Source organism: Coniosporium apollinis, assembly GCF_000281105.1.
Source record: "Coniosporium apollinis CBS 100218 chromosome Unknown supercont1.31, whole genome shotgun sequence".
Lineage (NCBI taxonomy): Eukaryota > Fungi > Ascomycota > Dothideomycetes > Coniosporium > Coniosporium apollinis.
The window spans coordinates 122,882-140,931 of NW_006913293.1; the positions used below are offsets into that span (position 1 = coordinate 122,882).

Sequence of the window (18,050 nt, forward strand, 5' to 3'; positions counted from 1 at the left end):
AAGCCGCCACTTCCTACTTCCTCAACCGCCTCCAAGCCGTCTACGTACCACCGCCGAGCCACTACTCCGTATCTTGCGGTCCCTCCACCCGTCCACCGCATCAGCCTTCTCCGCCCAACGACTACACTCGCCACTACACTCGCTACTACACTCACCACCACCTCCGTCATGCGATCCAACAGCTTCTCCTCAATCTCATCGCGGTCATCCAGCGTAGAACCTGAAGCAGTCATGCAGATCTTTGTCAAGAACCTCACCGGCGACAGTAAGCTCAGCCCTTCACATTTCCGGGAAGCCGTTTTCTGACTCCTCCCCAGCAATACCACTGTCCATACCATCAAACACATCGATCGCCACTCTCAAGTCCCTACTAGCTCTCCGAACGAACCTGCCATCCTCGGATCTCCGCCTCGTCTTCGCTGGCAAGCACCTGAGCGACTCAGACTCCACCCTATCCGACTACGCGATCGCGCGCGAATCCACACTGCACCTTGCACTACCGCTCCGCGGCGGCGCACCCAAGAAGATACGCTGCAGCTACAAGGAATGCAAAGACGCGGCCCAGCGCATCGTTGGTGACTGCGGCTTCTGCAACGGCCACTTCTGCGGCAAGCATCGGCTGCTTGAGGACCACAAGTGCGAAGGACTAGAGGACTGCAAGAAAGAGAGCCACGAGCGCAACGCCAACAAGCTCAACTCGGAGCGGACTATGGCAATTAGAGGCGTGTAAGGGACAGTGCTAGATTCTTTAGCGAGTGGTCATATGTAGCGGGCCTATGGGCGTTATCTGCTTTCTTTCTTGGTAGTAATTTAGCGTTGATTTGGGCTTGCTGGGCTGGCTGGGGGTTGGTGGCGCCGTATCTCCGGGCGTGGGATGCCATCGGTTTTTCAAGCCGTAGTAAAGGATGAGCATATACCAGTCAGATATACTAATACAATACAAAGCTCAACAGCACCCACTGGTTCATGACTTTACTTGGAACACCGACCCTGAGTCTTCATTCGTCTACTTATTGGGAATTGGGGGCTTGGCGTTTTCGTGATAAAGGCCATCCGGCGAACGCTCCGGATTGTCGCGTGAGCTCCAGGGCTCTCAACCTCCCGACACCACCATCCTAGTACAAGGGATCATTGTGCATCCCCATATCTTGATTTGCCGCTAAGGCAACGGTAGGTGAAGTGAAGATGCTTGAAGGAGACATTGCAATTGGGCAAGATATCCAACGTCATCGAGACATCATTGCATGCAGAGACGGGTTGGAAGCAGGCTGACGGCACGGGGAGCCCTTGAAAGCCTCAGAAGGTCTTGCAATTGATTCCCAGCGTCCAAGTCATTCCAGAGTTGCCATCTGTCGAGTTCGTTTCCTGTCTACTTTCTAGCTGTTGTTCCTGCAATATGGCTCTCATTGTCCAAGCCTACACGTTCCTGCAGCAATATGCCGTCTCTTGGATGGAAGCTGTTCCCAAGAAGAACTCAGGAGCTATCAGATTAGGTGTCCTTTCGACAGCACAGATCAATCCAGCGGCCGCCTTCCACCCCGCCGAGACTCACCCAGATGTCATCCTCTACGCCATTGCGTCCCGTGATGCCGCATCCGCGCAGAAGACAGCCAAGCAATACAAGTTTCAGAAGTCCTACGGCTCCTACCAAGCCCTGCTCGACGACCCAGAGGTTGACGCCGTCTACGTCTCCACGCCGAACGGCATGCACTACGAGTGGGCCCACAAGGCGCTGAAAGCGGGGAAGCACGTCCTGCTGGAGAAGCCTTTCACCTCAAATGGCGAGGAAGCTCGAAAGCTCGTCGAAACCGCCCAGCAGACCGGGAAGGTCCTGGAAGAGGCCTTCCACTGGCAGTTCCACCCTGCAGCCCACGCCTGGCGCGAGATCATCGACTCCGGCAAATACGGGCCCATCATCGCCACCGACTCGCGCATGACGGCCAGCCCGGGCGTGCCCCATGGGGATATCCGCTGGCAGTACGACCTCGCGGGCGGCAGCTTCATGGACTGCACGTACGCGCTGTCGTTCACGCGGTACGCTCTGCATGCCGAGACGCCCGTGAAGGTCCTCTCGGCGGTTGCGCGGCCGTATGAGAAGGACGAGCGCGTGGATGCTGGGATGCATACGACGTTGCTGTTCAAGGACAAGCGCGGCGATATCGTGCAGAGCCGGGTGTACACGGACTTGGCTCGCTCGTGGGTCTCGGGCTTCATTCCCAGGGCCTGGGAGTTTCCGGCTATCGAGGTGGAGACGGATAAGGCGGTCATCTACTTCTATAATGCGATGATGCCGCATCTGTACCACTATATCTCGGTTACGGAGAAAGCAACTGGCAAGACCACGGTCAAGAAACAGTACAAGGGAGGCCCGAAATGGGGTGATGTGGAGACGTCTGGAGGTAAAGGGGGACGGCCATCATGGAGTACGTACCGCTACCAGATGGAGGCTTTCGTCGATCGTATCAAGGGGAAAGAGCCGGCATGTTGGGTGCCGAACGAGGACAGCATCGCGCAAATGGAAAGCATAGATGCTGTGTATGAACACTCCGGCCTTGGAAAACGACCATCGCGTTCTCTGGAAGAGTGAAGGGGTTCTGGAACAGCTTTCCTGCGGACGATTGTATGGGATGGAAACAAAGGAGTAATTGGAAGTTCCTTGTATGAATGGTAGTTTACGAAACGACGCGTATATATGGGCTCGCTCGGGGAGTGGATAATTCAAGCGGTCTTACATTCTACTCTGCCGATCCTGATCCTGATCCCTATCGACTTGTTTTGCGTAGACGAACCCGCTGCGAGTACATTGTTTACCTACAGTGGAGTTTTGTCAGTCGAGAGATTCCACCAAATCGCCCCCGTCTCCTGGAGAGTTCGGGATGAATGACCTACAGCTTGATGTTCCTCCATACAAGAAGGCCGCAGAACACCAACGTAGAATGGCTGATTTCCAAATTCTTGTTCAGCGCTCATGGGGGGTAATTGTATCTCCCTCTCGAGAGCCATCCTCCCTAAGTGCAATTGTAAATTTTCGATATCAGTAAACTCATAGGCCAGATCTCCCAATCAGCGGACGTACAATCCGGCAGCATGCCGTCGCAGTCCACTCCCCTTCGTCTGCACGTGACATAGTGGTTGACGGTGTTAGGATTGTTCATTGTGCTGAAGGGCCTTCAAGTTGGACACTTCTACCTGATCTGCATGCCGAACTTTGCCTCATCTCCGGAGCCTCTCCCGAACAGGCGGAGATCTCGGTGACCGTTTTGGTTTGGAAAACGCCGTTGGGTCGGACTTAATCTTGACTGCGCCGGGAAGAGGCAGTGGATCGTGCTGATCACGCTTGGCGCATGCCTTAAGTTCAACCACCTCACCTCACACGAAACCCGGGTCTTTGTCCGTTGTTTGAACGGCGCTGCACAACAATTGCGTGTCTGCCTGGCACAGCAATTGCGACGCTGTGATATTTGGATACCTTCCTGGTTTCAGTTTCGGCGAATAGGAGCAAGAGCGTTTAATATGACGTCGTCTCCACTCCCTACACCGAATGCCACCGTGAGCAATGAGGCTTACGGCGAACAGCATTATCATGCTCACACTAGCGATTAGATGTCCTCGAACGGACCATAATGACTGCTGGCACTTTGGGGCCTGGTAGCCTAAGAGGCTGTGCTGATTGCACTACGTAGACTCACAAATGAGCTGTTTTGTGATAGACTATTGAACAAGGACATCCATGGAGAAAATTCACTATGAGCTTGCTCAATTGGGGGCGGTGTACACCGTCTGTACAACTATGTACGTTCCCCCCAGACTTGCGTGGTGGATGCGTACGGGTAACACCTTATCTCAGATTTTGCTGAACAGTAGCGGTGGGTATCTCGCAGGTGAAACAGCGCAGCGGAGAGCCAAGACGCCATAGATACCCTCCCGGAATGTACTGCGTCAGCGGCCGGCATTTCCCATGACGAAAGGGAGGGAGAGATACGTACTCCAGGTATCACGGTCGGCTTGGCATAGGAGAGGTGAGCAAAGACCGCACTTTGGTCTCAATATCGGCCTCCGGACGGTGTACTGCCCAGCCACTACGATGGTGGCGTCGCGGAACGACTGAGGGATCGGGCGCCGGGCCGCACACGCAAGCAGACAAAGAGCTGCTTGGCGGGTGCTTCCGCTCCACTTCTTCCAACGTCGTCAGTCGGGACCTCCCTTACATCTGAGCATGTTCTCAACCACACAGAGGCACGCAAGTATATACGTCAGAAACGACCACAAACCCACCCTTATCGGCGCACGAGCCGATTAGCCGCATGGCAGCAGGCGCTGAATGGCAGCAGGGGAGGACCTTTCCTCGCGCCAAGATATATGTTCGATGAGCTGATCGAACATTTGGTACAAGTTCGCTACGAAACGACAAGCGGCGACGCGGCAGTCCCACAAAGCTTATCGGCTGAACCCTCCTTCGTTCCTTTGCCTCATCGAACCCTCCACCTCAACCATGGGACCGGCATGGCGTCTTGGCAAGCGCTGCCCAAGGTTGAGTAATCCGTTCCTGGAGCATTTGTGCCTCCACGTTCTGCCTCAGGGTATGCTGTATGGGCTATTTGACAATTTTTACTCGCCGATAACGAGCCCTTGGCGGGTATCCACTTTGGCCGGTCCTGGATAGCAGCTATATCTGAGCCACTTGCCTGAGACGATGGCACAGTTGTATAACACCAGTGGCGGCCATTCAGGGTGATACTGGGGATAGCATCCACGTCAAAGGCTATACGGCAATTTCATCTCTTTCCCCGCATAGATCCACCTCAACTCCAGCCATATAATCTGGACCCTTTCCTCCACCTCGTTCTGTCTTGTTAAGCCCCCGGCTTAAAGTTTATCAATACAGAAACAAACTTCCCAATCACCTATCATGAGCCCAAGGCGTTCATCCGATTCAGGTGTGAGAGAAAAACCTCCTGCCTCAGGAAGACCGAGTCAAGAATCCACTCTTTCGATAGCCGACAGGAGCATCAGCCCGCGAAGTCTCGAGGAGGCCTCTCTTCCTGGATTCGATCGTCACTACAGCCTTGACGACGAGCCAATATGGCCAAAGTCATGGAAAGCGTATACTGCCCTCTTCGGCTGCTTCCTCCTCATGTTCAACAGCTGGGGACTGGTCAACGCTTACGGAACGTTCGCGTCGTACTATAAGCAGCACCTGCTAGCCGGAACGGGCGTGCTCCTCCTCAACCTTGTCGGCTCAACGCAGTGTTTTGTTGTGCTATCGCTTTCCTTCGTTGTGGGCCGGCTACTGGACGCCGGCTATAGCCGCTGGCTTACTGGAATTGGTGGCATTTTTGTCACGCTGGGCATGTTCATGCTTAGTCTGTGCAGCGGGAATGGAGGACAGGGCGATGGCAGCTATGGACTCGTTTGGCTCACCCAGGGCCTTATCACTGGCCTTGGGATGGCTTGCTTCTTTGTCTCAAGTTCTCAAGGCATGCCCACCTTGCACAATCTCAAGTCTCTCAGGCTGACGATTAGCGACAGTTGCAGCAACGTGGTTTAAGCGGAGGAAGAGCTTCGCAATCGGCATTGTGGCGTCTGGCGCCAGCATCTGTAAGTGCATCCTTGCCCCAGTCCTATGCGTCCCGTGTCGAGGCCAGTTCGAATGTCCTCCCACGTACCACTCCGTTCGCTAACGTGTTGTGTACAGCGGGTCTCATCTACCCAGTGATGACCAAGTACCTCATCGCAGAGATCGGGTTCAACAATGCCGTTCGTTGTGTTGCTGGTGTCGTTGGCTTTACATCGCTCCTTTCATTCCTTCTCGCAGTACCGGATCCCGCTCAAATCTGGCGGAAGCCCGAAGCATGGCTTTCCAAGCGAGTCTGGGTGGATACGTCTGCGTTCCAGCACACCAGCTTCTGCTGGTTTGCTGCGTCCATCTCATTCCTGTTTCTGGGCTTTTACGCAGTTTTCTTCAGCCTTGAAGAGGTAAGTAACATCTGCGGATAATCTTCTGCAGATCCATCGCGCTGACAGTCGATGGTTGCAGTGGGCAGCCGATTTCGGTTTCGGCATCAGAGACCAGGTCCCTGGTGCTTTCGTCGATGTCACTCTAGGCGAACAGGAAGTCCAGAAGGACGCCATCCGTACCTTCTGGCTCCTCAGCATCATGAACGTCTCCAGCACAGTCGGCCGCGTCGGCTCTGCCTGGCTCAGCGACCAGTAAGTATTTCCTATCCTTGCCGGCTTTACCAAAAAAACCCCCCACTGATCATCCGCAGCTTTGGCGCCGTCAACGTCCACGCAGTCGTCACAACCGTCGCCTCCCTCTTAATCCTCATCCTCTGGACTCTGGCTACTAAGCTCAACGCCGCGATCGCCTTCGTTGTCCTCTTCGGCATCTTCTCCGGCTCCGTCATCGGCTTGCCTCCCGCATCCGTAGCCTGGATCCTAGGCCCGCACCCCACACAACAAGCCCGCCTGGGCCAATGGACCGGCATGATGTACACCCTCGCTGCCATCCCGGCGCTGATCGGGCCCGTCATCGCGGGCTTCCTGATTCAGAAGTTCGGGAACTACTACACGGTGCAGGGATGGAGCGGCGCATGCCTGTTTGTCAGTGCGCTCTGCATGATACTGTCGAGGGTGTATACGCATAAGGAGAGGACTGCGTTTCCTGCGATTGGGAAGAGGCTCAGCTCCGCGGCGAGCACGTTATTTAGGAGGAGCTTGAGCGTGGAGAAAGGGGAGAATACGGAGGCGCCGATGAAGGGAGTACCGCCCATCCCAGATACCTCTGCGACTCAAGCGCCTTCCCACCAGCCGACATCTGATCTGTCAGTATCTCTGCTGCGTAGGGAAGCTCGCCGTGCAGGCGTTCGGAGTTTAGGAGAGCAAGGCTCGGCGCTCAGAAGAGGAGACACACATCAGCTATCCGAGGTTTCAGGGTCTATCGTGCTCAGCACTACCGGTTCAATGTTTTGGGGCATCGCGCAGGCACGGCCCCGCTTCGTCTTTACGGCGTTACGAAGGTACATGCATTAGAGGCGGCCGCGCTTCTCAGGGTCATCCAACCGCTTTGATACCCAGGCGCATATAGAGGCCATATTTATGAGGCATAGAGCGGCGCGATATAGATACGGGGCTTATACTGGATGTTATGCTGAGCATGTTTAATCATAATGATTCATCGTACACCTCGAGATGTGCTTGATCAATGTTTCGTGCACATTGCCTCCGTGTGCTTGCATCCCTTTTATATTTCGCGTTTACCCTCACGCCTTCAAACACCAGTGGATAACTACAATGGTACTCCTAATCACGGCTCTTCCACCTAGAGGTTTGTATAAGAGACGGCCGCGCTTCTGTGCCCATCACGTACGAGGATGTCCATATTCCGGAGAGACGCACGCGGGCAATGATCGGTCAGTGTGTACGCGAGCAACCAGCATCATCTCGGTTGCAAAGGCACCACAGCAGCGGCCAAGGAACATACGACGTTCAGTAGACTACCAGTCACAATCTAGGCAGGTGAGGCTATAAGTAGCTAGCATTCGAAGAATTTGTTTTTCATCAACTGTGTCATCTCTAATCGTCTAGACTATATCGTATACTCATACTTCGGACTTCTATCGCCCAGCTCCGCTATCTCATCGTCGCTCATGCCAGCGATCTTGTCATCGTAGTCGCCTCTCGCACGCTTCTTGTTCTCACGTGCTAGATACCACCACATGAAGCCGTACACGACAACCGCCCAAGCGACCATCGCCAGCGTAACAGCGTGGCCCCGGAGATAGCGTGGCCCTTCTCTTGAAGGATAGAGCTGTGTAAAAAAAAAGAGTCAGTGAGCTGTACTGTGTGATCACTTGGGCTCCTCGCCTGAAGGTGACTTACAAAACTCGACATAATCCCGCTACAGTTACCGATAGTGAGCTGCAGCCCGGTCGCCGTCGTCCGCTTCCCATACCGCGGATTATTGTTCGGCAGCCACGCCAGCGGCAAGCCGACGCACACGTATAGGCCCAGAGCCACAAGGAAGCACCCGAGATAGTGCACCCCGCTCGGCGTGTCCGACATCAGCAGCGCGTAGCCAATGATCGATACGCACCCGAAAAGAACGGTGTACAAGCCGCGCCGCTGCTGCCTGTCTGAGAAGCGGGCGAAGATGAGATATGTGATGGCGCCAACCGCATAGCACGGGATGGTCAGCACCTGCACGATGGCATTCGAGTAGGTTCTATTGATGCCGCGGATGATGGTCGGCAGGAAGGTGCTGAAGCCGTACAGCATGGTGTCCGATCCGAACTGCGCGAAGCAGAACGCCCACACTTTCCAGTCCTTCAAGGCCGCCCGGACATCGTTCCAGTGGAACTCCTGTGCGGAGGTCGTCTGCCCCGCCTCGCGACTCCGGCGCAAGATCATCAGCTCCTTTTCGGCGGGCGTCAGGTACCACGCTGTCTCCGGATTGTCGGCCAGCAGCCACCATGTCGCAATCCCCAGCACAAAGGTCGGTAGGCCCTCGATAATCATGATCCAGCGCCAGCCACGCTGGCCCGCAACACCGTCCATGTGGCCGATCGCGTAAGCTAGGAGGCCTCCACATGCGCCTGCTAGAGCGGCGCTCACGAAGAGGTAGCCAATGCGCAGCGCGAGCTCACGCTTCGTGTAGAAAAATGTCAGATAGACGGCCATGCCGGGGAAGAGGCCGCCTTCGACGGCGCCGAGGAGAAGTCGGCACGCGATGAGGCCGCCATAGCTCTGGACCACGCCGGTCAGGGTCGCGACGATGCCCCATGCGGTTGTGATGAAGGCGATCCAGCGCGAGGGGCGGAGCTTCTTGAGAACGAGGTTCGAGGGGAGCTCGGAGAGGATGTAGGTTACGAAGAGGATGGAGACGGCGATTTGGAATTGGTTGCTGGTTAGATTAAGGTCTTCTTCTAGGCCGTATAATCTGGAATCGTTCAGTGGGTGCTAGGCATTGAGATTAGGGGTAGAGGGGACAAACCGTGCGTTGCCTATGTTGACTCTGCGCTTCTGTCAGTGTTTGTGCAACAGTCAAATAGACCAATTGATCCCAAGGCTGAAGATTCAAGAGTGCGCGGATTTCTGGGAGTGTATAGCTTACCGATCAAGGAAGCTGAGCAGATACAATAGCATCACAACTGGAATTATGTATAGGTCAAGCTTCCGCACAAGCTTCTTCTCCGCGATGTAGTCTATCTCGATCTTGCCAGCGGGATAAGGCTCCGTCGGCGGCCTTGGTTCAGAAAAGCTCTTTTCAACGTCGGCCATGGTGGTGACTGAGAAAGCAAGCAACCGGAGTCAGGCTGAAGAAGGAAGATATACGGGCTGATAGAAAGAAGTATTGAAGCTTAATCTACAGCAGTGACTGCAGAAATTGCTTTTACAAGGCCAACAGTCCAGCTGACAGCCGGGTGCTGGTATTGTTATTCTGTGCAAACCACCGCCTTTCTCATCGGATAGTTATATACGGCGGCGGCGAGCGGCCTTTTTTCTGCATGGAAGCTTCGATCGACCCTTGAATATGGGTTGGATGAGGTCATCGGCTATCAGGCCGAGCGGGCGTCATGATAACGGGTGAACGGCTAGGGCTGAAATAACCCAATGGCGCGCAGTAGCCGGTCTTTTGGTGCAGCAATCGTCTACTCGTATGAAGTGGTCGTTGAGTCTGTTGTTGCGAGTTTGCACGGCTCCGTCCGATATGGAGCGTTACCTACAAGTGATCATTACGGAATGGAATTACTCGGCAAGATTGGCATGGAGCGGACCGACATCCGCTCGCACTAATCGAAAGCTTGGCCATGCGGCTCTTCAGGGCTCTTCAAGATCTTTAAGCCTCGATCAGCTTGAATGAAGTGCAGCAGCACAGAAGGCGAAGCTTAGGAGCTTCAGCTACTTTAAGCTTCTGAGCGTCTATGCTCTAGATATACAACGGTGAAATTGCAACTCTCGCAATCCGGAAATACCACATGCCAAGCAGCTTCGCAGATTTGACGGCGCCGTCTAGAAATTCTCCTTTCCCCAAACGAAATTGAAACCAGGTTCCGAGTACATATTGCACTTGATGTGCAGCACGCTTCCCAGGGGCTTCGGTCCGCAGAAGAACACGCCAGCTTCTGCTGGAGCATGAATTTTGCGGATGGATTTGAAAACCATGTCCCAGTTCGGACGCCCGAAGCTCGTGGGCGCACGAAGTCCGGTGATAGCGTCCTGCTCAGCATCCGCGTCGTTGATCATAATGTTCGTTGCATCGTCTATCTTGATCTTGGCCGTAAGATACTTGGAAATTGTCAGCTAGGTCCTCGTTCACCAATGGATCATGTGCTTACCGTGTGTATCTCAATATGATTCTGAAGATCTTGCGCCTCGATGGCCAAAAGCAAAGAGCGGAACCACTCAAAAGACCCAAAGTCTCGGCATATCCAGAAGAAGTAGACTTTGCGGAGTCTTGTCCTCCCTTGCGGATAGTTCATGCGGTACCAGATGCTCTTGAGGATGGATGCAAAGGGCGTAACACCGATGCCAGCACCCACCAGCACCGCGATTTCGAACTTGAAGACGTCCTCTGAGGCGCTGCCGAAGGGCCCGTCGATGTAGACTCTTGGCAGGATCCGGCGGAAATGCGAATCCCTCCCGGGCGCGTCGTCGGCAACGCCTATAACCATTGACTTGCCTCTTTCCTTCTTCGATTTCGGTTTCTCGAAGTCGCATCCAAGGGCTATGGCTAGCGCTTTTGTGAAGTCTCCTACGGCACGAACATGGACCGAGATGTAGTCCTCTTCAGGAGCACTGGTGAGGGTGAATGGATGATATTGCCAGATTGAAACCTCCGGACAACACAGGAATATATACTAATTCTCTAGTTAGTGTCATGTGTTTGGGTTTTCAAGTTCAAGGTACACTCTACCTGTCCAGCTCTGGTCTTGGTGTTCTCCTTCTTGATCTGTATCTCCACAACGTTACTGGGGTGTTGAATGACCTTCGACACGAAAGTCTTGTGCTTTCCTCTCACTTCGCGAGCGATACGCTCTCCCAAATATGCGAACCCACCTAGCAACCAGTACTGCCAGAACACGCCGGTACCCGCACAGTATGGCTCGAAATCGGGCTTGATCATGCAGAATGCGCCATGCATGGACCAGAATATGAAGAAAAGAGTAAACAAATGATGAGTATACCAGAAACGCTCGAAGTTAGCGCGTCGAGGTTTCTCAATCGCTGTGGCGACAATAGCCATCAGAATTATGAGCATGATGTAGCCAGACCATCCAGGTCCGGTGGCAAAGTTTACGAGTGCAAACCCCTTAAACCCGAGCTTTTGCTTCGCTGCAAATTGGGCAAAGTTATTCCAGTGGGCTATGGTATGCAGCCACGAAAAGAAGACAATGGACCAAGCCGTCATCTTGTGGAAAGCGATGTTCTTGTCTATGTTCAGTTGTTAGCCATATTAGAACAGACATGTATAGATTAAACCTACCAAACTGGATGATCCCGTTCAACGGCGTCCGGCGCAGCAGAGATATTAAGTTGCGGCAGACAGGAAACATGATCAACGCGACATCGACGTGAAGCACCAAGCCTGCCGAACGAGCGATAGCATAAGTAGGTCCAAAGGTGGCCCTGGCGCCGGTGAGATTGTCCTTGAGAGTGTAGTTGAGGAGGCCGAAGGCGAAAACCATTCCATGCAGTAGAATGAAGACACCGACAAAAAGCCTTCTGTATCCTTCGTTGACCATCCATCTGTCAATCCTCTCTCGCAGGAACAACTCCCTCGGAGGCTCGTCGCTCATCTCGCCCGCCATAAGCATTTTTGTGAGGGGCGTCCATCGTGACCTCAAGTCGCCTTGGGTTGACATCGGAAGCAGTCTCTTACTCCAGTCGTGCTAGTACGTAGTGATTGAGAGTTTGGTCTTGAGCTCGATAGGTTTTACAGAATTGGGTATCACTTGATTACGGAGAGCGATTGGCCTCAGAAACCTGCTGAAGTGGCCAGACGGTCCAGCGGTAGGCTCGAGGAGAGAATGTATCTACGGAGAGCCATTGTCAGTCCAGGTATAGCGGTCGATAGTATACCGCATAGACTTACAGTGGTAGTGCCAGCACAGGATCAAATTTCTTCATATCAATGAGAGGACGGGCGTTCATCCAGCCCAGGCTGGAGAGGTAAAGCGCCAGCGGCAAGACGAAGGACTCGGATGGGATTCAAGAAATGTACGCAGGAATTGTGGTGGGACAAGAGGTTGACTGGACCACACTGCGCGTCAGGCGTCGGCGCTTAACTTACAGCAAGGCGCCTTTGAAACAGCAGCACCGCCAATTGCCGCAGCAGCAGGAGCTCAAGGGATTTTCCATTGCTTTTGAAAGTTTATAAACAGGATTAAATGGACACGCGACACCGCGCGTTCGATATGCGACGGGAGTCATTCCTGAAGACTCATGGTCACCGTCGGCAGGCCTACCGTGAGACCTCATAAATGTGGGTCGAATGCCTAGAGTAACGATATATCAGGCGTGGTAGCAGACCCCAGCTGATGTCTGATCCTTCTGTTCCGTTTGACCTCATCCGCCAGGGGAGGATGTAGCAGGAACAGATATCTGCGACGCCGTAGAGTTTCATCGTTTCGCGAGTCTGCAGCAACTAGAGAGGTTGCTCACGTGACTGCAAATGCTCATGATCTGTAACGGCTTCATCCAGGTCTATCTGAGTTCGGATATGGCGCTGAAGACTCGGACAGGCCAACTTAACATCCTGCCTGAACGGATCTTGACGCTCGAGTTCCACGATAGTCTATCGGACAGCATGGGAGGATTGTGAGCGGCAACAGCGATGAAGTCCAAGTTGCTGGATTTGCGGAGAGTTCTCGGACCAAACCGACCTCCTCAAGCGAGAAATCTTTCCCATTGGGACGCCACGGACATGCAGCACCACGTTTCAGGACCCTGAAATCATTTCCCTCGTCGACAAACCACTTATTATAAACTTCCTGTCCGAACAGCTGGAGAGCTCCTCGAACGTGTCACAGCGCCGCTGATTTCATCGTACGAGGTCCACAGGAAATGGCGCCTACAGCAGCATCCCCCGATGGCGGGGAAAAACTTACAGAAGCGTCAAATGAGGCCACAAACGGCCTGAGACACTCATTGTCTCAAGGCAGGGAGAAGAAAAGAATCAGTCAGTCTGCATTGCGCTTCAGCCTGTGTTCTTTTCTGTCCGCTTCAGACGTTGCGCGTCTGCGTCTTAGGACGTTATGACTGACTTCCTGCCTCTTACGCTGCCTCCAGGGACCCAATCGCTACCTCCACCATCGCTACCGAAGCTTGTCGCAGAGCAGCATGTTCCCATTCCTGAGAACGACAAGGACACTCAGCGACTCATCGTTGTGTTGTCAAATGCTAGCCTTGAGACCTACAAAGCCTCTCACGGCCCTGCCCGCGGAGGTGCTGGTAAGGACGACAAGTACTCCCTGCTGAACAGCGACGAACACATCGGTGTTATGAGGAAGATGGGTCGGGATATTAGCGACGCGCGACCGGACATAACACATCAGGTGCGAGAAAGGCTGCTCCATATCGCAAATTCTTCGCTCACCGTCGATGCATGTAGTGCCTTCTTACGCTTCTGGACTCTCCGATCAACAAGGCCGGAAAACTTCAGATATACATTCACACCGCAAAAGGCGTTCTTATCGAAGTCTCTCCAACAGTCCGCATACCACGAACCTTCAAGCGCTTTGCAGGGTTGATGGTGCAGCTACTCCACCGCCTTTCGATCAGATCGACCACCTCGCAAGAAAAGCTGCTGAAAGTGATCAAAAACCCAATCACGGACCACCTCCCTCCGAACTGCCGAAAGGTCACGCTCAGCTTCGATGCAGAAGTGGTACGAGTACGGGATTATATCGAACACCTTGGCCCGAAGGAGAGTATATGCGTCTTCATTGGCGCCATGGCGAAAGGTAAAGATGACTTTGCGGACGAATACAAGGATGACGCGATCAGTATCAGCAACTACAGCCTCAGCGCCAGCGTGGCATGCAGCAAATTCTGCCACGCCGCAGAGGACGTATGGGACATCATCTAGCACCATCGGGACAATATGAACCAACGACCGGCCGAGTCGCCAGCTGCTCAGCGTGCGCCACGCGAGCAAAAGAAAGTAAGCATAGGTCTTGCAGTTTAGAGTTGGGACACGGGAATCGCGTCAGAGCTGCGATCCCAACATCAGAGGCTTTGGCGTGACTTCTCGCTGCTTTGAGGTTCTGTGGAGCGGTCTCTGTTTTTGCAACCAAAACAACAGGCTTTCAACAGACTCAAAGCGTTAACGCTCGCGGAAGCACTTCAACTTGCTTCCTGCATTCTATGTTTCTCTTGTGTTTCTGGGTCTGGCTTTAGGCCGGGCTAGCTACGACGTTGAGGGTTCGATACTGGGTGTAACGGTCCCAGAAGTGGGGTTGTGGGGAAGCTGTATAGTCATGTTCACTGCTCTTCGGGCAATCTTGTACAGCGCTGTATGCGCATGCGGGGGTGCACTGCGGTATCACCTGCCAGTAGATGCAGGTACTATGTTGTGCAATTCATTTCATCAACGATCGACTGCGTAACTGTGTAACATTGGGCCTCTGGCTTGTATGTCAAAACTCAATCTCAAGACAAGCATGAGTTCTCACCTGTGTGGAGCTATGAGGCGTGCCACCGCGAAATTCGGCACGCCCAGGACAGCTCACTCCACTCGGGGCGTGATCCTTTGTCTGCTCCCTCCGCTCAAATCGGAAGCTGTATTGCGAATGTTACCATATTGAGGCGAGCAATTGTTCCCCACAACGAAGCGAGAATTTCCCCAAACCCACCCACATCCTCTGAAGATTTGGTGAGGCGACGAGATGTTCCCCCATTCAACACAAGCGGCTGGCTGGATTTCGCGCCGTCCCGTAGCCAACCACGTTTTGTCTGTGTTTAGCTGCAGACGCCGGACGTGGCATCGTCCTTGTGGGCGCGGACACGGGACTCCCTGATGGCCAGACACGATGGACGGGGCGAGATGGAAGATTGCCGTCAATGGTGGGATTCCGGAGCCGCTTCACGCCATGTGGGCTGTCCTGTCTCGGTCCTGCAAAGGGGGAGAGGTACTGTTGAGGAAAGCGTATCTTTAAAGTCTCGGTCTTTATTGTTCGGTTTCCGCTTCCCATCTCATCTCACCGCGCTGTAATACTGTGCTACTCCGTCCTCATCTATCACACCGCTGTGTGCTTCCCCGTGTTAATCATCCGTCCCATCACAACTACATATTTATTTCCACATCATCCGCAAGATGCCAGTTTCTCACATCGGTCTGACTGTCTCTCATCTCCCAACATCCTGCTCGTTCTTCCTGTCCGCTCTACAGCCCTTGGGATACCGTTTCATTGGTCAACAAGGCAACCAGATCGGTCTGGGAATCGACGATGCCGACTTCTTCCTCTGCCAAGAAACACCCAAGTGAGTTTACCATCACCTGAAGATAGAAGATGCATATTGTTTACTGACGACATCCGTCCAGCATCAAAGCGGGGGCTGCACACATAGCGTTCTCAGCGCCCGGCCGGGTCGCCGTCCGCGACTTCTATACAGCAGCTCTGAATGCAGGTGGCCGTCCTCACGGCGCACCCGGAGTTCGCGACCAAGAGAATGGTCACTTCAACGCCGCAGTCCTGGACTTCGATGGCAACAGCATAGAAGTCGTATACCGAGAGGACTCGACACCTGAAGAAGCAGGCTCTGTGGTTGGGCACAGCCGGGTCCTTACCTGGCGAAAGTCGGTTACTGAGAGCTTGGGAGACGCACGCAGTGTTGTCAGCAGCAGTACGGTGAGAACAGCTAGGAAGGGCTCCGTTATCGCCGGTCCTGCGGCGTCTAGAAGCATAGCTCCGTCCGCAGTGACCAGAAGCGAGGCGCTGAGCTTGACAAGGAGTGTCTCAGCGCCTGTAGTACAGCAAAGCAACATCTCGGTGGGAGGAGATGACGCTTGCAAGAAGATTATCGGAACACTGCTCGGCGCAGCAGCCGGCGCAGCGGTGGCGTACGCAATGTGCAAGGCCGAAGAAGACAGCGCCAGGGCAGAAGCATTAGCATATGCCGCATCTCAAGCCTCCTCGCACAAATTTATCGAAGCACCTCTGCAAGAGGCCCAGCCTCAACCAACGTACGAGTCCCCCGACGCAAAACGCCTTCACCGCAACTTCAGCGACACCGAATCCTTCTACAGCACTCCGGACCGATACCAACGCGCAATCGCCGCCGCACCAGCTCGCAGCTACCACAGCCCGACCTACATCTCCGTCCCTCCAACCCAGGCGCCCCAACAAACCATCGAGTACATCCCCGCCGCCTCCGTCGTCAGCGCCCGAAGCCACCGCTCCGCCAAACGCTCCGTTTCCTCGCCTATCCCGACCGTCGCACACAGCACAGTCAGCAAAACGCGCAGCACGCTGATCTCCACCTTCGTCCCCGACGAGTTCCCACGTACGCTTCCGGCCCCCAGCGAGCACTCCGCCCACTCCAGCAGATCGAAAGCCAGGTCCTCGTACACAGCAGCCAGCAAACATAGCAGCAGGCGGAGTTCTGCGTCTCAGGTGCCGCTGCCGGAGTCTAAAGCACCGTCCATCATCGGCAGCATCATCGGTCGCGGCGACGAGGAGTATGCCATCTCGCCCGACGACAACGACAGTGTTGCACCCAGCGATAGTATCTCGAATGCTGGGTCGAGACGATCGTCGCATAGCAGGAGTTCGAAGCACTCGAGGCATTCTAAATCTTCAAAGCATAGCGAAGGTCGTTCCCACCGCTCATCGTCCGGGAAGAGCAGTGCAAGCAGGAGAGAGGAGTTGGAGGTGGTGAGGCCTGATGTAGTTGAGGAGGCGGAGAGCGAGGTTACTGTTAAGCCGTATAAGAGTGAGAAGAGTGTAGATAAAGCCAGTGTGGCTAGTTTGCCGGTTAGGGGTATCACGCCGAGTATGATTGAGGGGAGGGGCGGGAAGAGAAGTGTGGTGAGTTTTGCTATGGGGCAGTAGCGGCGGGCCAATTTGAAGCATGCTAGCAATCCTCAGGTGGAAGCACATGACTGAGAGATTTTACGCTTCACGAACATAGACTTGCATCGGTTAGAAGAGCTGAGATTCTTTAGATGCTGGTGTTCTTGTGTGCATTCCTACGAGGGGGGCATTTATCTATCAGTTTTTCGCAAAGTACAGTGGTTACCACAGCCCCGTTACCTAGCAGCAACCGCGGTCACTCCTCTAAGCTCACCCCACGGATTGGTCATTCGTTGTATCATAAACTTCTTTCTCAAGTCTCTCCACGGGACGCAAGATCCGGTCCGCCTCTTAAGTGCTATGCAAAACTGGCAGTGATCAAGTGGTCTGAAGCATTCTCACCGAGTTCCCGTACCGAATACTGTTCATATCGACATCTCCCCAGCGGACGGTCCTTCCTCTGCCGCCCTCTCCCTCTCCCGCCCCTCCCACTCCTCCCTCAACACCGCATAAACCTCCAAATCCAACAGCCTCCCCTCCTTCCAAACATGCCGCCTCAAGCATCCCTCAAGCCTGAACCCCGCCTTCCTCAACACCCGTCCACTCGCGACATTCCCCCCATACACACCCGCATGTACCCTAATCACCCTCTCCCACTCCCGCTCCCCCAAAACCCACCCCACAAACCCCACCAGCGCCTCGGTCGCAACACCCCTTCCCCACAACTCCTCACCGAGCCAGTACCCGACCTCGACGCTGCGCTCGTGCACGTCCGTGCCGGGCTTGAGCCCGATGCCACCGATCGCGAGGGAGGTGGTGGGGTCCGCGATGACGAAGTTCAGCGGCGGTGAGAGGGAGAGGTTGTAGTTGACCCACTTGATGCCGTCGGAGAGCGTGTAGGGGGATGGGAAGATGTTGTCCATCCAGCGGCTGATTAGGGGGTTGTTCGCGTGGTGGGCGATGGGGGCGGCGTCGGTGGGGTGGTAGGGCCGGATGTGGCATTTGGAGAGGCGGAGGATGGGGGTGGGTGGGAAG

General features: G+C 54.4%; 8 protein-coding genes across 8 annotated transcripts; 5 read left to right on the top strand and 3 right to left on the bottom strand.

Annotated features, from left to right (window-relative positions):
• Positions 1-231: 231 nt before the first annotated feature.
• On the top strand, positions 232-730 carry W97_06092 (uncharacterized protein; the record flags this gene model as incomplete). Its single annotated transcript, XM_007784103.1, has 2 exons — positions 232-265; positions 318-730. 2 exons carry the CDS (start codon positions 232-234, stop codon positions 728-730), a joined length of 447 nt encoding a protein of 148 aa, XP_007782293.1.
• Positions 731-1,396: 666 nt separating this feature from the next.
• On the top strand, positions 1,397-2,587 carry W97_06093 (NAD binding Rossmann fold oxidoreductase; the record flags this gene model as incomplete). The annotated part of the gene is made up of 1 exon (XM_007784104.1): positions 1,397-2,587. One exon carries the CDS (start codon positions 1,397-1,399, stop codon positions 2,585-2,587), a length of 1,191 nt encoding a protein of 396 aa, XP_007782294.1.
• Positions 2,588-4,909: 2,322 nt separating this feature from the next.
• Positions 4,910-6,877, top strand: W97_06094 (uncharacterized protein; the record flags this gene model as incomplete). The annotated part of the gene is made up of 6 exons (XM_007784105.1): positions 4,910-5,468; positions 5,524-5,598; positions 5,696-5,976; positions 6,038-6,210; positions 6,270-6,762; positions 6,830-6,877. The coding sequence occupies 6 exons, from the start codon at positions 4,910-4,912 to the stop codon at positions 6,875-6,877; spliced, it is 1,629 nt and encodes a 542-aa protein (XP_007782295.1).
• Positions 6,878-7,588: 711 nt separating this feature from the next.
• On the bottom strand, positions 7,589-9,279 carry W97_06095 (uncharacterized protein; the record flags this gene model as incomplete). Its single annotated transcript, XM_007784106.1, has 4 exons — positions 7,589-7,810; positions 7,882-8,938; positions 8,993-9,013; positions 9,113-9,279. 4 exons carry the CDS (start codon positions 9,277-9,279, stop codon positions 7,589-7,591), a joined length of 1,467 nt encoding a protein of 488 aa, XP_007782296.1.
• Positions 9,280-10,011: 732 nt separating this feature from the next.
• W97_06096 (NADPH oxidase) lies at positions 10,012-11,816 on the bottom strand (the record flags this gene model as incomplete). Its single annotated transcript, XM_007784107.1, has 4 exons — positions 10,012-10,287; positions 10,338-10,859; positions 10,916-11,433; positions 11,486-11,816. The coding sequence occupies 4 exons, from the start codon at positions 11,814-11,816 to the stop codon at positions 10,012-10,014; spliced, it is 1,647 nt and encodes a 548-aa protein (XP_007782297.1).
• Positions 11,817-13,256: 1,440 nt separating this feature from the next.
• W97_06097 (ribosomal RNA small subunit methyltransferase NEP1) lies at positions 13,257-14,089 on the top strand (the record flags this gene model as incomplete). The annotated part of the gene is made up of 2 exons (XM_007784108.1): positions 13,257-13,556; positions 13,613-14,089. The coding sequence occupies 2 exons, from the start codon at positions 13,257-13,259 to the stop codon at positions 14,087-14,089; spliced, it is 777 nt and encodes a 258-aa protein (XP_007782298.1).
• A 1,227-nt stretch (positions 14,090-15,316) lies between these two features.
• On the top strand, positions 15,317-17,054 carry W97_06098 (uncharacterized protein; the record flags this gene model as incomplete). The annotated part of the gene is made up of 2 exons (XM_007784109.1): positions 15,317-15,483; positions 15,545-17,054. The coding sequence occupies 2 exons, from the start codon at positions 15,317-15,319 to the stop codon at positions 17,052-17,054; spliced, it is 1,677 nt and encodes a 558-aa protein (XP_007782299.1).
• Positions 17,055-17,440: 386 nt separating this feature from the next.
• W97_06099 (uncharacterized protein) lies at positions 17,441-17,938 on the bottom strand (the record flags this gene model as incomplete). The annotated part of the gene is made up of 1 exon (XM_007784110.1): positions 17,441-17,938. One exon carries the CDS (start codon positions 17,936-17,938, stop codon positions 17,441-17,443), a length of 498 nt encoding a protein of 165 aa, XP_007782300.1.
• Between the last annotated feature and the right edge of the window lie 112 nt (positions 17,939-18,050).